The sequence below is a fragment of the Ranitomeya imitator genome, chromosome 3 (genome assembly GCF_032444005.1).
Source record: "Ranitomeya imitator isolate aRanImi1 chromosome 3, aRanImi1.pri, whole genome shotgun sequence".
Classification (NCBI taxonomy): domain Eukaryota; kingdom Metazoa; phylum Chordata; class Amphibia; order Anura; family Dendrobatidae; genus Ranitomeya; species Ranitomeya imitator.
The window spans coordinates 231,592,838-231,611,315 of NC_091284.1; the positions used below are offsets into that span (position 1 = coordinate 231,592,838).

Genomic DNA, 18,478 nt, shown 5'->3' on the forward strand with positions numbered 1-18,478 from the left:
AGACCTCCATTGTGAGGTCAAACCCGCAGTAAAACCCGCAGATCAAAAATATATCTGCGGGTTTTATTGCGGTTTGTGGTGCCGAACCGCTGCAGCAGGAAGTGCGGGGAAGCGGGCGGAAGTGCGTGGGCGGAGTGTGGCTGCCCCGATCCCACCCCCCATGCTCCGATGCCACCCCTCCCCCCGTGCTCCGATGCCCCCCCCTCGTGCTCCGATGCCTCCCCCCCGTGCTCCGATGGCCCCCCCCCCCGTGCCCTAATCTCCCCCCCTTATACTTACCGGGACTCCCGGTGTCCGTCCGGCCGTCTTCTCCCTGGGCGCCGCCATCTTGCAAAATGGCGGGCGCATGCGCAGTGCGCCCGCCGAATCTGCCGGCCGGCAGATTCGTTCCAAAGTGCATTTTGATCACTGAGATAGATTATATCTCAGTGATCAAAATAAAAAAAATAGTAAATGACACCCCCCCCCCCTTTGTCACCCCCATAGGTAGGGACAATAAAAAAATTAAGAATTTTTTTTTTTTCCCACTAAGGTTAGAATAGGGTTAGGGGTAGGGGTAGGGTTAGGGTATTTTCAGCCATTTTAACCCTAAAAAACTTCCTAGAAAACACACAGACTCTGCATAGAAAACTGCATCAAAAAACGCATCAAAAAACGCACCAAAAAAGCACCAAAAAAAGGACCTGCGTTTTCTGCAAAGAGCTGCGGTTTTTAGTCCTGAAAAAAAGGATGGAAATCAGGAACGTGTGAACATACCCTTATTCAGACTGGCATCTCTTGGCTCTGTGATCTGCACGGGTGCAAATCCATCCATAAGAAGTGTTTTTAATTCCACTGCTGCCAGAGGCCTCCGGGCTCAATGCTGATCACATTCCTAATTTGCGGTCATGAGTTCTCCAGCAAGGCACGATAAGAGATGGCTTACATTGCATTGTATGATGTTGGTAGACTATGTTGTTACTTTGATTTTGGTGGGGGGTTTAGGCTTTTTCATGATACACTTCACTCATTAGATAATGTTACATTGACAAAGCCCTAGTTCTACTCATTATGTCTACATTGATTGGGTCATGGTATACATTTACTCCATCATTGACATTTTTCAGCTTTCATGCTCGGCATGGAGCGCACTTTTGCGGTCACATGACTGCGCAGTATTTCATGTAAGTACCATAAAATGATCTTATTTTCCAGAGGCACAGGTGCTATATGTGGAAACTGGCGGGTAAGAGTGAACGCAGGGAACGGAGCTTTTGCAACAAAAATGAAGCCCTAAATACTTTTCACAGCTGATTTTTTTTTTTTTAACTATTCTGTAACGGGTATTAGTTGTTTGCTACAGTTCCTGTGTTGTCTTCCAGGATAAACCCGGTCACCCACGGGTGCTGCTTTCTGCTATGATTCAGAGGAGTGGGTGTTTTAGCATGTTGTGTATTGTGCTGCACATTAACAGCGTGCGCTTTTGTTCTTAGTTTTCAGCACATTTTTTCTGTACTTTGAGTATTTGCTTTTAGTGATGTTTGGTCTGTGATCATGTGGTTATTATGCCGTGCACGAGTGTAATAGTCTGAAATAAATCCCCAGAGAGCACAGATCCTTCCCTGCTTGTTCTCCCTCCTTAGCCCTTTTTTGTATACATTAATCATCATAAAACTGTCCTGTATAGATTCACATATCTACACATCAGAGATGAATGTCCTTAAATGACCTCTCAAGAGACAAGCGGTGCATGGAGCAGCGGTATAGTCTTAGAGATTGTTCAGACGGTGCTTTTTTGCCGCAGATCTCCCCTCTTTGTCCTTATGAGTTACTCACTATCTGATCACAATCGGAGCATTGCTGGAGATGCAGGTCTACTCATAACCTCTGATGGATCATTTTTTATCCAGCTGTCATAGTCGGTGGAGAATGCCATGTATTGTGATACGCTAAGAAGCGAGATGAGTGGACCCTCTGGACCGTGGGAGAGACGAACCTCCGGGCGAGCTAACCAAATGGAACCGACCCCTATACAGGGACCGTCAGGCGCAGACCCAGAGGAGTCAAACCCACAGTGGCCGTACCAAGAGGGGCGGCTCAAGAGCGGAGAAAAACAAGAACTAAAAGAGCAAAGGGGAAAGGTGAGAGGTGAGCCAAAGGACAAACCGGGAGGACTGGAGCGAAGCACTGGACCAGGGAGACGGAGGTCAGAACAAAGAGCCAGGACAGGAAATACCTGCAGGAGAGAAGGACACAGTGAGGAACTAAATCACGGAAAGACAAACGACACAAGAGAAGGCAGGCAGGGAGACGATAACGGGCACAGACTACAAGGAACGCGAGAAACAGCGAGCACTGGCAGAGCGAACGGGCCGGAAGCACTTGGCAAAAGCCAAATGACAATCAGGCACAGCTAAGCAGGAAGACCGACCTTAAATACAGGAAGTCCTATACGGATTGGCTGTCACGGGGAAGGAGGAGCAGCAGAGGAACGCATGCGTCCCTTGATGATTCCAGGGCGCCTGCGCCAGCACCGGACGCCCTTGGCAGAGCGATGAACCGGAAGTGAAGGAACTCCTATCCGGACACGAGCGCGCCGTGACCAGGAAGAGGAGCGGCGGGGACGCGCAGGGATGACAGGAGCAGGAGCGGTAACAGTACCTCCTCCCTTACTACTCCCCTTACCCTGACTAGAAAGGAATTTGTTTAAAATACGAGGAGCATTGATATTCTCGATAGGTTCCCAGGACCTCTCCTCTGGACCAAAACCCTTCCAATCAATCAGGAAAAAATCTCTACCACGAATCCTTTTTTGAGCAATAATATCCTTAACCTCAAAGACGTTGTTATCTACACTGACGGGTGGAGAAGAGGTACAAGAGGAAGGATGAAAGCGGTTGAAAACAGCGGGTTTAAGTAGAGACACATGGAAGGTATTGGGAATACAGAGCGCGGCAGGCAACTTCAGCTTGTACGCAACTTCGTTGACTCGACTCAGAATCTCAAAGGGACCAATGTAGCGAGGACCAAGCTTGTAGGACGGTATTTTGAGTCTGATGAATCTCGATGAAAGCCAGACTTTGTCACCAGGCTTAAAAGGAGGAGAATCCAAATGCCTCTTGTCAGCGTGGCTCTTCATCTTCAAAGCTGCCTTATTGAGTGCTTCTCTTACTTCCACCCAAATTGTGGAAAAACTCAAAGACAACGAGTCGGCTGCTGGCACGCCAGAGGCGGGAGAGACCGGAAGAGGGATACCTGGGTGTTGTCCAAAGACAATGAAGAATGGAGATCTTGTAGATGCCTCACTGGAGTGATTATTATAAGCGAACTCCGCCCATGGAAGCAGAGAGACCCAGTCGTCCTGATGGGCATTGATGAAGTGTCGTAGATAAGCAGCCAAAATTTGATTAGTCCTCTCAGCTTGCCCATTAGTTTGCGGATGATACGCGGAAGAAAAATCCAAAGAGACCTTCAAGAGTTTGCATAAAGCTCTCCAAAAACGGGATGTAAACTGGACTCCTCTGTCGGATACGATGTGCTGAGGGAAGCCATGGAGCTTGAAGATGTTAGAGATAAAAACTGAAGCCAACTCAAATGCAGAAGGTAAGCCGGGTAGAGGTATGAAATGAGCCATTTTGGAGAACCGGTCAACCACCACAAGGACGACTGTACATCCAGAAGAACTTGGTAGGTCGGTAATGAAATCCATGGCAATATGCTGCCACGGCGTGGAGGGAACTGGAAGAGGAAGCAGAGGTCCAAAAGGAAACTGTCTAGGAACTTTGTTCTTCGCGCAGGAAGGACGAGATGCAACAAAGTCTTTGACGTCCAGACGTAACTTAGGCCACCAATAAAAGCGAGAGATGAGAAGAAAAGTCTTATTGAATCCCACGTGACCAGCCAACTTAGAAGAATGGCCCCAACGTAACACCCTCTCTCTGTTACACTCCGGTACAAGGGTTTTACCTGGTGGGGGACAAATCATCCTTACTGGAGCCACAGCAATAACTTTGGAAGGATCCAGGATGTATGCTGATTCCTCCTCTGAATCCAACGGCTGAAAAGACCTTGACAGCGCGTCAGCTTTGACATTCTTCTTACCCGGTCGGAAACGTAACTCAAACTCAAAACGGGCAAAAAACAGAGACCATCTGGCTTGCCGAGGATTAAGTCTTTGTGCAGTTTGAAGATAGGCTAGGTTCTTATGGTCGGAGTATATAACAAACGGATGTACAGAACCCTCTAGCAGATACCTCCATTCCTCTAAAGCCAATTTAATGGCTAGCAATTCTCGATCTCCGATAGTGTAATTACGTTCGGATGTAGAAAACGCTTTGGAGAAGAAGCCACAGGGAACCATTCGACCAACAGCCGATCGTTGAGAGAGCACAGCTCCTGCCCCCGTAGAGGATGCGTCCACCTCCAAAACGAAAGGTTTGTTAATCTCTGGATGATGCAAGACTGGAGCGGAGGAAAAAGACTGCTTAAGAGATTCGAAGGCTCTCTCCGCCTCTGGAGTCCAATTCTTCGAGTCGGAACCTTTTCGGGTGAGAGAGGACAGAGGCTGGATCATGGAGGAAAAATAAGATATAAATTGCCTATAATAATTGGCGAATCCAAGAAATCGTTGGATGGCCTTCACCCCGCAAGGTCGTCGCCAATTGACGATAGCATTCACCTTCTCGGGATCCATCTTGAGACCAGAATCAGAGACAATGTATCCGAGAAAAGGCAAAGAGGTCTGCTCAAAAAGACATTTTTCATATTTGGCGTAGAGGTGATTCTCTCTTAGACGTTGTAGAACCATGCAGACACTTCTTCGATGGGACGGTAGATCAGTCGAGAATACTAGGATATCATCCAGGTATACCACTACGCAGGAGTAGAGGACGTCTCGAAAGATATCGTTAACGAATTCCTGGAATACTGCAGGGGCATTGCAGAGGCCGAAAGGCATGACCAAGTACTCATAATGACCATCCCGGGTATTGAAAGCGGTCTTCCACTCGTCACCCGGGCGGATACGAACCAAGTTGTAGGCACCACGCAGGTCAAGTTTGGTGAAAATACGAGCTCCTCTAAGTCGATCAAAAAGCTCCGGGATGAGAGGAAGAGGATATTTGTTCTTGACAGTAATGTTATTCAACCCACGGTAATCAATACAAGGGCGAAGGGTACCGTCTTTTTTCTTTACAAAGAAAAACCCTGCTCCAGCAGGAGAAGAAGATTTTCGAATGAATCCCTTGGCAAGATTTTCTTGGATGTAGTCGGACATCGCCTGTGTCTCAACAGGAGAAAGTGGGTAAATTCTACCTCTAGGTGGTGTACTGCCAGGGAGAAGCTCAATCGGGCAGTCGTAAGGACGATGAGGAGGAAGGTTCTCTGCCTCTTGTTTGTTGAAGACGTCAGTAAAAGACCAATAAGGAGGAGGTAATCCTGCTGGAACAGTGGCCGGCAGAGAAGAAACGACTCGACAAACGGAAATTAAACACTGTTCCTGGCAAGTAGATCCCCAGCGAAGAACATCACCTGAACGCCAATCTAGAGTAGGCTCATGTGTACGGAGCCACGGCAACCCGAGTAATAGAGCATGGGAAAGATGAGGTAGGACATAGAACGCAATCTTCTCATGATGAAGAGCTCCGACTTGTAACTCTATCTCTTCTGTAACCAAGGTGATGGGCTCTTGCAATGGTCTGCCGTCCACTGATGCAATAAGACGAGGAGTAGCCAGAGTGAGAACTGGAATGCGAAGCCTCCGAACCGCTTCAAGACTGACAAAATTACCTGCCGCGCCCGAATCCACATACGCGACCTCGGAAAAATGTTTGTGATTGAGAACTAATAAAACAGAAAGGGTTAAAGGTAGAGAGGAAACAGGAACACCTAGGGAGGCCTCTCTTACCTGTCCTAGGCTGAGGAGTTTTCCGGCCTCTCAGGGCAAGCACGCAGCAAATGGGAAGCACTACCGCAGTAGAAGCAGAGACGGCACTGATTTAAGAAGCCTCTACAGAGTTTGGGATCCCCACTAAATCTGGGAGGCTTTCCAAGGCGAGGAGGAGGGTGAGGGAAGGAAGATGGACTAGAATCGAGAGAAGGGACCTGAACGGAAGCTGAGGACTGCAAACTAAATAGGCGATCATCGATGGAGGCCATATAACTCAGCATGCGAGCCTGAGTATCTCGCTGTTGAGTAAGCTCCTGCTGAAGGTTAGCTAATTGAGCGGCGTTAACCGGATCAGCGGCCTGTAACGAAGACAAGCGAGACTCCATAGTCTTCAAAAAGGACATAATGCGCTGCTGATTCTCGCGCAAGATAGCTAACTCCTTCTGGGCCGAGAATGGGGTACCAGCGGGGTGCATGGCCTGATTGTACTGTTGTGATACGCTAAGAAGCGAGATGAGTGGACCCTCTGGACCGTGGGAGAGACGAACCTCCGGGCGAGCTAACCAAATGGAACCGACCCCTATACAGGGACCGTCAGGCGCAGACCCAGAGGAGTCAAACCCACAGTGGCCGTACCAAGAGGGGCGGCTCAAGAGCGGAGAAAAACAAGAACTAAAAGAGCAAGGGGGAAAGGTGAGAGGTGAGCCAAAGGACAAACCGGGAGGACTGGAGCGAAGCACTGGACCAGGGAGACGGAGGTCAGAACGAAGAGCCAGGACAGGAAATACCTGCAGGAGAGAGGGACACAGTGAGGAACTAAATCACGGAAAGACAAACGACACAGGAGAAGGCAGGCAGGGAGACGATAACGGGCACAGACTACAAGGAACGCGAGAAACAGCGAGCACTGGCAGAGCGAACGGGCCGGAAGCACTTAGCAAAAGCCAAATGACAATCAGGCACAGCTAAGCAGGAAGACCGACCTTAAATACAGGAAGTCCTATACGGATTGGCTGTCACGGGGAAGGAGGAGCAGCAGAGGAACGCATGCGTCCCTTGATGATTCCAGGGCGCCTGCGCCAGCACCGGACGCCCTTGGCAGAGCGAGGAACCGGAAGTGAAGGAACTCCTATCCGGACACGAGCGCGCCGTGACCAGGAAGAGGAGCGGCGGGGACGCGCAGGGACGACAGGAGCAGGAGCGGTAACACCATGCATGTCCATCAATCAGCAGAATTTTACTGGCCACTTCTGAAGGTATTGTGTTTGATTATATAATTTACCTATTTAATTTTAACTGTATAATAATGGTGATCAGTGCTGTATTTGGCTGCACCCATCTTCTAGCATAAGACCATATGATAGGTCCAGGTTTGCATTGTTAGAGCAGTGGCTTTGCAGTCATTTTTCATTGAAGAGAATAGAGATAAGGAAATATATTTGAGAGACACTCCATTTAGGAACGTGTTAAAAGCTGACTTTCTCTGGCAGTCCCATAAATGATTACCGTAAGTAAGCCAAACCTCCGACTCCATGACTCCGACCCCACAGCACTGGTCACTACTGAGCATGTACATAAAGGGCAGCACAGATTCATCTCAATTACGACCCCACAGCGCTGGACACTACTGAGCATGTACATAAAGTGCAGCACAGATTCATCTCAACTACGACCCCACAGCGCTGGACACTACTGAGCATGTACATAGAGTGCAGCACAGATTCATCTCAGCTCCGACCCCACAGCACTGGACACTACTGATCATGTACATAAAGTGCAGCACAGATTCATCTAATCTACGACACCACAGCGCTGGACACTACTGAGCATGTATATAAAGTGCAGCACAGATTCATCTCAGCTACGACTCCACAGCCCTGGTCACTACTGAGCATGTACATAAAGTGCAGCACAGATTCATCTCCACTCCAACCCCACAGCACTGGACACTACTGAGCATGTACATAAAGTGCAGCACAGATTCATCTCAACTACAACTCCACAGCACTGATCACTACTGAGCATGTACATAAAGTGCAGCACAGATTCATCTTAACTACAACTCCACAGCACTGGTGACTACTGAGCATGTATATAAAGGGCAGCACAGATTCATCTCCACTATGACTCCACAGCACTGGTCACTACTGAGCATGTACATAAAGTGCAGCACAGATTCATCTCCACTATGACTCCACAGCACTGGTCACTACTGAGCATGTACATAAAGGGCAGCACAGATTCATCTCAGCTCCGACTCCACAATACTGGTCACTACTGAGCATGTACATAAAGTGCAGCACAGATTCATCTCCACTATGACTCCACAGCACTGGTCACTACTGAGCATGTACATAAAGTGCAGCACAGATTCATCTCCACTATGACTCCACAGCACTGGTCACTACTGAGCATGTACATAAAGTGCAGCACAGATTCATCTCCACTCCAACCCCACAGCACTGGACACTACTGAGCATGTACATAAAGTGCAGCACAGATTCATCTCAACTACAACTCCACAGCCCTGGTCACTACTGAGCATGTACATAAAAAGCAGCACAGATTCATCTCCACTCCAACCCCACAGCACTGGACACTACTGAGCATGTATATAAAGTGCAGCACAGATTCATCTCCACTATGACTCCACAGCACTGGTCACTACTGAGCATGTACATAAAGTGCAGCACAGATTCATCTCCACTATGACTCCACAGCACTGGTCACTATTGAGCATGTACATAAAGTGCAGCACAGATTCATCTCCACTAAAAGCCGAGATCCTTAGATCAGGAACAGAAAAGACATTTATAGGACATTTCATAACTTTCCCAAAATCTTATGAAAATATTTACAGCACTTCCTGCATTTTACTACTGTACCCAATTTATTATATATTGTCTGAGTCGGTCCATTTTATTCCGACTCTGAATTCAACCAAAATTGACACTGACTCCAAGACTTTGACTCCACAGCTCTGAATAAAGGAGAGGTCAAGCATTTGCACCTCTGCTCCATTCAAGGCGGACATTCTTAGGATCAATACAGGTCCCAGTGGTCAGCAAGTTATCCCTTGACTTATGGGTAGGGAATAACTTTAGATTCTGGAAAAATATCTTTTTTTTTTTTTTTTTTTTTTGATAAAAAATTTTTTATTGAATTTTATAAAGGTTAACACAAAGAGAAAAAACAACAACAATCAAACACTGGAGAAACACAGCTCTCCACCCCCAACATTAAGAAACATTTTTCATGCGTTATTTATACATCTTCGCTCTGCAAAACCAGTATATTTGGATGAACAAATATTTGAACATAGTAACAGTAGTCAAACCAGTTACGTATAGCTTGTGAAAACACTAGTAACATTTTTATTAATTTTCAAAGAAGTTTAATTTGAGGCATCATATAAACATAGCTCAAGCAATCCGAGGCGAAATCTCCTCAATTCCCTAGACGTCAAACCAGAACCATCAATCCAAAGACCCCATATCTTGTGGAAAAATATCTTTAAAAGGGTTTTGTAGTTTCAGAAACCCCTTTTCTCTGGCTGTAGTTTATTTAAAAAAAAACCTGTAGCTGTGTACAGTGGAATTTAGAAACCGGAAAACCCTAGGGGCCTCCGGGGGTTTTTGGGTTGTACTTCTGAAATCTCATGCACATGTTGCTTATATTACAGCGTTTTTTTCAGCCAATACATCAGAATTTGCTGCAAATCCAAAAAAGTGTACATATAATGATGTACCCTCCGAATAAACATTCCATTTTACTGTCTGACATTCAGATCCAGATGACCGAATCGGCTCACGGAGACATTTCTTCTACTTGGTGTACCGCCATGTACGGGACGGTTTCCTGTTGAAGCTATTGAGAAGTGCCGGAGTTGAATAGTCTGACTACTGTAGTAATAGCGGCATTGTTATGAGGGCATAGTATTCTACTCTTACTCTATGAATACTCTATTATGGCTTTTGTTGTAATGTTTTGACAGATTTTATTGTCCCATGTTGAAAGGTTAGATTTTACATGGAATTTTTCCATGCGACAGCACAAACTTAGCTGGGCTAGTGGTTTTCGAATCTACGTAAATTGCTGCCAACAATAACATTAACAAATATTGCCTAAGGGTACATTGTGTCAAGAAAAAGGGAACCGCCGATTCTCATCGTCTGTTTAGGAAAGAATAAGGCCATCAAGGAGAGCGCACTGCATAAGAGGAAATACTGGGGAAAATAACAGGGTCCCTGCCCACCCATACTTCGTTGATCAGCCATCCCACACTGTTTCAATGTCCCACAATGCTGGCCTTCTAATTTTTGGCTACCAGATAATTTCTATTTTATGGCGTCCTGATCTCACTGGCCATTGTTATCAAGAGGAAATGAGAAGCTCTTTATACCATTCCACAATACTGGTACAATGATTGATTGATTGATTGTAAGTAGGATAGGCTAACGTCATGTTAAAGCCTAAGGCAAGGGTGGGTGATTAATATTCCCAAGGGGCCACATGAGAGAACGTGACTGTTGTGGAGGGCCGAACCAATACACTGAAATAAATTCTGCCCAATATTAACAATAATTATAGTTATTTTGTATTAAATGTATCACTTAATATTAGCAGACACCTCCATATGTACAGTATGAGCCCCCATATAGCCCTTCTATATACAGTATGAGCCCCACATAGCCTCCTATATACAGTATGAGCCCCACATAGTCTCCTATACACAGTATGAGCCCCACATAGCTTCCTATATACAATATGAGCCCCACATAGCCTCCTATATACAGTATGAGCCCCACATAGCCTCCTATATACAGTATGAGCCCCACATAGCTTCCTATATACAATATGAGCCCCACATAGCCTCCTATATACAGTATGAGCCCCACATAGCCTCCTATATACAATATGAGCCCCACATAGCCTCCTATATACAGTATGAGCCCCACATAGCCTCCTATGTACGGTATGAACCCCACATAGCCCTCTTATATACAGTATCAGCCCCACATAGCTCCCTATATACAGTATGAGCCCCCATATATCCCTTCTATGAACAGTATGAGCCCCCACATTGCCCTTCAATATACAGTATTGTATTAGCCCCACATAACCCTCCTATATACAGTATGAGACCCCACATAGCCCTTCTATGTACAGTATTAGCCCCATATAGCCTCCTATATACAGTATTAGCCCCACATAGCCCTCCTATATACAGTGAGCCCCACATAGCCCTTCTATGTACAGTATGATCCCCCACATAGCCCTTCTATATACAGTATGAGCCCCACACAGCCCTCCTATATACACATATAAAAAACAAACAATACCTCGCTCCCATTCCCTCAGTTCTCTGCTACTGTATTTTGTTTGTGCACTCATACTACACGCAGCAGATGCGATGTAGTGATGTCATCACGTTTGCTATCTCAGTCGCACAGGCTAAATGGTGGAAGAAGGAGTCAGCGGATCCCTCTTCCACTATTATATTCACCAAGGTGTGATGATGCTGGGATTGGGGCAGGCATCCATATGGTGCATCCCATGGGCCAGTGTTTTCAGCCCTTTGGTTGTCTTGGGTTGCTTGCCGGACTGGAACAACCAGATGTGGCCGTGGGATACACTTTGCCAGTTCTGGTCTAAGCAAAACCTGCCATCCCTTGTCCTACCCTTGAACCGCCTCCATGTTGTTATACGGTGTTCTAAAGATGTAACGCTCTGAAATCTGGAAGGTGATCTTGGTCTTCCCAGGAGTCATTCTGGATGACACATTATATCATGCCAGCTCCAGTGGCTTCCAGCGTAAGCTGAACTTAGGACACCTTGCCTTTCTGCACCTGCGCTGGATGCTCCACGGGAGCATTATGAAATATCCCACCCTGTGAAATGTAAGTCGGGCCAGGAAATGTGTAGGCCTGCAGGACTTCTTGCGAGACTGAGACTCCACACACAATTCTTCACTTTTCCCTATTTTACAACTTTATTTTTCCCTTTTTGCTGCAAGGAACATTTTCGAGAGTGACACGTGTAGAAAATGTATAGGGCTATGGTGGTGATGATGACAGGTTGGCTACTATTAATTCTTATTGTTGTGTCCTTCCCTACTTATAGACTGGATCTAAGAGACGTTTGGCTTTCTTGTATTTTCAGCTGTATTCTTGGATCTGAATTTTTACAGTGTTTTTCTTGGCTGTTCAGCAACGAAGATTTACGTTCTCACGATTTGATGGTTTCTTGTCTTGACAGTAGACTACATGTACTTGCCTTCCAGGAAGCTGATTTCAACACTTCTTTTGGGCTGTCAATCAGAATTCTTGGCTTACAAACAGCGTCTTCGAGGCAAAGATACTCTTCGGGTGTATTTTACAAGTACAGCTTTCAGTTGACCACGTAGAACTCTCACTTTGTAACCTGGTTGCCATAACTGGAAGAGTCCCTGTTTCCCAGCACAGTGATGCAATTTGCGTTGATCCCTTGAGACCAATAAATTGCACATTAAAAACACATGCTCCATTACAGTTGCAGAAGGAGAAAGCTGCTGAGCCAGGAGAATGGATGTTGGTCCATGGATGAATCATTTCCTACATAGCTTGGGGTAGGAATATCCTTTTAGTTTGATTGTGTTATATATATTTTTTTCAGACTTTTTTTTTATACTTCTATCTTGATATGTGAGGTTCACTGAAGCTTGAGGCTTGTTTGTACATTTGGCAATCTTTGTGAGTCATAACGTTGAGACAATCGGTCTGATCCATTGATGTAGCTTGTGCTGAGGATACAAAAAAGACTGTAGAATTTTGTTCCTTTTATTGGTGGCCACAAATAGACCTTGGTAGAATTCAATGTGTTCGGGTTACTGTAAGAGTATTTTCTATGGTACCCGTTGACAAGCTGTCTGATCTTTACATTTGCTAATTTAACCATTGCTTTATGGCAGAATTTCAAGCCTGTATGTGACAGATCAGAACATGTCAGTATATGCTTTTTGAGTTCCATCAGCTGCTTTAAAGCCTCATCCATATGTCTTTGAATCCCATACGTACTCTTTAAAGTCTACGGTGCTATTCACATGTCGGAGGTTTTTTTTTCTGGATCAAAACAAAATCACGGAGACATGTTTTTCTGGGTCGGAGTCACAGATCAAAACTACCAATACAAGTCTATGGGTCCATTAAACTTTACAGATGGCATTAGTTTTTTCAACATCAGTGCGCTGTCCGTTATTAACATTGCAGTGTATAGTAGTTGTAATTTTATTTATTTGTGCATATACGTGAAAATCACTGATGAAACACTGATGGCAAAAACTACTCCGACCCTTTTCTTTATATGTGAAAAATTACAGATGTCTGGATGAGGCTTTAGTTGGCGCTCCATATGGTGAATGCATTGTTCATCTTATTTGTTGTGACTTTTTTTTTTAAAGCGCCACTCTAGCTTTTTTTTATTATTATTTCCACACTGGAGTGGTGCTACTAATCTAAGTTCCCTGACCAAGTTTTATACTTACCAGCCGCTGTCTTCTGCTCTTACTGGTGCCACTAAGGTCCCACGCCACCCTCTTTTGGCCACAACTTTTTACTGTCAGAGGTCACGGTCACAAGCTCTCTATGTAAGTCTATGAGATCATCGTTCTTGCCTAGTTTTGGCTTGGCCGTCATCGACTTACATTGAGTTGTGACTTCCGGATCACCCAGCAAACACTAGAGCGATCCGGCAGGTTACAAACTGCTGGAGACCGACCGGAGCGGTGCTGATAAGTATGAGACTAGTAGCACCACTCCAGCGCTGCATTAAAAAAAAATAACTGCTGAAGTGGTGCCTTAATTATTATTCAATCAACCAAAATTGATCTACAGTAGGTTCCAAGAAGAATGTGTAGAATAAACCTTGTATAGAGTCTGGTCTAGGATCATTATCAGCGCACATTATGGCATCGGGTGCGGTAGAAGAAGATTGCCAACATGCTGCATTGCCAGAACTGTAGTAACTGCAGATGTGGGTTTTTAAAACTGGAAGATGGTTTACCAATAAATATGATGTTTTTATTTCTTGTCGTACATGGAAATCGGAGTGCATGAGCTTTTCCTCTGTCACCTGCTAAAAATACAACTATATTTACATTTTTGTTTTATTTTTTTACTACCATTTTAGCAATTGTGGAATTTTTTTTTTATGAAAATGAACTATATAAAAAAAATGCAAAGAACTCCTGTAACTACGCCCTACATCTTGTGTCTTTGACTCTCCAGCATTCTTCTCTGTTGTTTCTTTAACTGTTTTACAGTCTAATGAAATATCATCCCCGTTTGTGCCCGTCTACGCATGGACAGAGCAGTTGCTTCATTATAATGAGATAATATGATTAAAAATAAACTCCCGGCAGCTTTGGTAGCTCACGTTGCTTGACATACATATCTTGCGTTCATGATGCTTGCAGATATAAGTCTCACATGGACTTAAAAGGGATGATGCAGCTAGCTTACGCAAAGTAAAATCTGGCAGGAGCATCCATTCATGAATCATACGCCTTCTGCACAGCAGAGAGCTGGATCGGGGCAGGAGAGCCATATAAATTATCAGTGCCCTGCCATACTCCGCCCAAGACGGGTTATTTATAAGTTGTCTCCCGTAGCTCTCTATTTCGAGTTCCTGTGGATACTTCTTACATAGTCAGCATTTTTGAGGGTGCCACCAGTGACTATAATGGGAAGCAGATGTCATTACTTGAGGCGTCTCAGTGACCGTCTAACAAGTGTTTACATCCAACATTCGACTGAAGGGATTCGCGCTTCAAAGAATAGTCTCTTGAGCTTAAAACGTGCAGACTCGGTTTTGTGGGTATAAATAGAAAGGTTTTATGATCTGTCTTAACCCTGCTGTTCTGTTCGGTCTGGGGAGACCTATTTTGAACTTTGGTATTTTTTGGGGTGTTCAAGATGCGGTTCTGAAACTTGTGGTTGATTGACTTAAATGAGGATGGGTCGGTCGGCCACGGGTTTCAGAGCCGCATCTTGAATATTTTAAAGAATATTGAAGTTCAAAGTCGGTCATTTTTGACCAACAGAACAGCAGGGTTAATTCACTTCGTCCAAACAAGTACAGTCAGTATTCACATGAAAAAAATGGCGTTAAGACTTCTGAAGGACATGAAAAAGGACAATTCAGGCAATTAATGTGAATCTCATCTCTATTGTGCTAAATTTACGGCATTAGGGTGTTTCCCTTACAACCTAACATACCCATTTGCCACTACGTAATGTTATCACGCTTGAGAGCGATCACTGGGAAATTGGTTCAGAGGCGCAAAAATTTGACTTGCCAAGTGACCCCCAGCTCGAATCTAGGCGACTAACCCACTCCTAGTTACTCCTTGGTCAATACATACATCATGTGAAATTAGTACGGTAAATTACACTAATTATAGTTGACCGAATGTACAAAGATACAAAATGCTACTCAATGCAAGAAATGTCTAAAAAGATATGTTTTTAGGTTACGCATAAAACTGTCATTGTTATCAGAGTATGAGCACATGGCATCTTTCATATGGATTCCACCTGAATCCCACCACCAAAAAGAATGGACATATGCACAGCAATCTCAAAGCAACTTTCTGTGCATACATTTCATCTTTTTTCACTTTTAGCCGATTCAGGCTTTACTAACCAGGAATCGGCTAAAAAAAAGTAACCTCGCCCTTTTTCAGGTGGCTTATCTTATATATAAAATAAAGATGTCGGTGGCAAAGCCGCTGCTAAAACGACAGCAAAAGCAACCAGATGTTTTTTAGCAAAAACACCACCACCATTTTCTATCTTCTGTTTCAAAAATGAAGATGACGTATGCACATACCCTTAATCTAATTTTCTGGGGTAGCGCATTCTAGTGAACAGGTGCAGCATGAGAAAAATCTTGATAGGATTGGGAGGGGAAGATTATTAATGATGTTTAATCTTAAATCATTTCTAGTATACTGTTTTAAATATGGTGTTCATCTTTTTTTTTTGTTTGAAATTTACATGATCTTACTAACTTTACATAATTGTCTTTTATCTTTTAGATAAGCGGAAATAAGTTTGCCATGAAAGACCACCAGCAAGTCAAGGTTCAACAATTATTTGAGGACTCTGGCAACCGCAGGGTCAGTGCTGCTCTACCAGGAACAGATAATGCTTTGCCAGTATTGACTAAAGAAAAAAGTTCTGACAGTTCAGGCACCTCAAAATCAAGTGATAGCTCCACCAAGTCCTCCAAAGCCACATATTTGAACCCAGATCAAGCACTGAAGCAATACAAACATCAACTGACGTCTTTTGAACTGCAGGAAATCGGCAACTTCACTGAAATATTTTTTATTGGCCCAAATGCTAAGAAGAGACAAGGTGTTGTAGGAGGTCCTAATAACGGAGGCTATGATGATGACCAAGGAGGGTATTCGTTGGTGCCGCATGACCAAATAGCTTATCGCTATGAGGTGTTGAAAATAATCGGAAAGGGTAGCTTTGGACAGGTGGCAAAAGTTTATGATCACAAACTTCACCAGCATTTAGCTCTCAAAATTGTCCGCAATGAGAAGCGATTCCATCGACAGGCCGCGGAAGAGATCCGTATCCTGGAACATCTAAAAAAACAGGATAAGACCGGAAGTATGAATGTAATACACATGTTGGAAAGTTTTACCTTCCGCAATCACATTTGCATGACTTTTGAGTTGCTGAGCATGAACTTGTATGAGCTGATCAAAAGAAACAAATTCCAAGGTTTTAGTCTACAGTTAGTTCGTAAATTTGCTCATTCAATCCTACAATGCCTCGAGGCTCTGCACAGGAATAAAATCATCCACTGTGACCTCAAACCAGAAAACATTTTGCTTAAACAGCAAGGGCGCAGTGGGATTAAAGTGATTGACTTTGGTTCGAGTTGTTTTGAGCATCAAAGAGTATACACCTACATACAGTCTCGGTTCTATCGGGCTCCTGAGGTCATACTAGGAAGTCGTTATGGCATGCCCATTGATATGTGGAGCTTTGGATGCATTTTGGTGGAGCTTTTGACTGGCTACCCATTGTTTCCAGGAGAAGATGAAGGAGATCAGTTGGCATGCATGATAGAGCTCCTTGGGGCACCACCTCCAAAGCTTCTAGAGCAAGCCAAGAGAGCAAAGAACTTTGTCAACTCGAAGGGCTATCCTCGTTACTGCACTGTAACCACGCTTCCCAATGGATCTGTGGTCTTAAATGGAAGCAGGTCACGAAGGGGAAAAATGCGTGGTGCTCCTGGCAGCAAGGACTGGGTGGCAGCTTTAAAGGGTTGTGAAGATGCTCTTTTTATCGACTTCTTAAAAGGTTGTTTGAATTGGGATCCAACAGCCCGAATGACTCCGAGTCAGGCATTACGACATCAGTGGATTTGTAAGAGGATGCCTAAGCCCCCTATAACAGACAAGTCCTCAGGAAAAAGGATTACCAGCCATACCAGCTCTTTCCCAGGGATTAGCTCTAAATTACCCCCTGTAGTGGGTGTGGCCAATAAATTAAGAGCTAATTTAATGAACGACTCCAATGGGAGCATACCCCTTCGAACTGTTTTACCCAAGCTAGTCAGCTAATCCTCACCGATGTTAAGCACAGCTATGATGAGAACATTTTGCTACTAATAACGTAGCTACCATAACTGAAGGGTTTTTAGCGTTTTAATTATTTTAAATTAAAAAAAAAAAAAGAAGACCACAAAATGAAAACATTTGGCTTTGTGAAATCAGAATTTATTCAATAATTCTGCTTTAAAGGGCTAAGCATTTCAATCACCATCTGGTACAAACTTGATTCTTTTTTTTATAGGTCAGTATGACGTTCTTCTGAACACGTAGAGCAATAATAGAAGGATGAAGGCATACATGTAGACTGTTCCTATATGAAAAAGGAGTATACAAGGAGCATAGAGGTAATCAAAAAATAACAATACTTTATTAAGTTACATATAAAAATATAACATACCAATAATATGCAAGTAACGTAAACAATACCGTACTCAAGGATAGTTAAAAACAATACATAAGTGGGCAACCCCCGGTGTGCACCATCTCTAGAGCCAATGTACAAGCAAACGGTCGGGGGGTCGCATAGGTGGATCCCGCCCGGTGTGCCCCCTCTTGGAGCCCTGCATCGGTAAGTGTAGCAACGTTACATCTTTCTCTCACGCCACTGGGCATGGTTAAAAGTATTGGTGTAGTTACAGATATATGCACCTATAGTGGCACACTGTAACCGTTTGCTTGTACATTGGCTCTAGAGATGGTGCACACCGGGGGTTGCCCACTTATGTATTGTTTTTAACTATCCTTGAGTACGGTATTGTTTACGTTACTTGCATATTATTGGTATGTTATATTTTTATATGTAACTTAATAAAGTATTGTTATTTTTTGATTACCTCTATGCTCCTTGTATACTCCTTTTTCATATAGTTGTATGGAGTTGGTTCTTTTGCTTGGTGGGGGGTTACTTTGCACTATTTAGTGCATCTACCCCCCCAGGATTTATTATGTTGCCTGGTCGTGTTATCATGTAGACTGTTCCTGTTTACTGTTTATCAAGC

General features: G+C 44.2%; 1 protein-coding gene across 3 annotated transcripts in view; it reads left to right on the forward strand.

The window, feature by feature from the left end:
• DYRK3 (dual specificity tyrosine phosphorylation regulated kinase 3) overlaps window positions 1–17,798 on the forward strand; it is a 38,122-nt gene extending 20,324 nt beyond the window's left edge. The window contains exons 3-4 of one of the 3 annotated variants that reach the window (XM_069756270.1): window positions 12,125–12,473; window positions 15,942–17,798. In XM_069756270.1, the coding sequence (XP_069612371.1) occupies window positions 15,963–17,489 (1,527 nt within the window). In that variant the 5' untranslated portion in view covers window positions 12,125–12,473; window positions 15,942–15,962 and the 3' untranslated portion in view covers window positions 17,490–17,798. The remainder of the gene's footprint in view (window positions 1–12,124; window positions 12,474–15,941) is intronic. The other 2 variants (XM_069756271.1, XM_069756269.1) reach the window with 2 other exon arrangements.
• The last annotated feature ends 680 nt before the right edge of the window (window positions 17,799–18,478 follow it).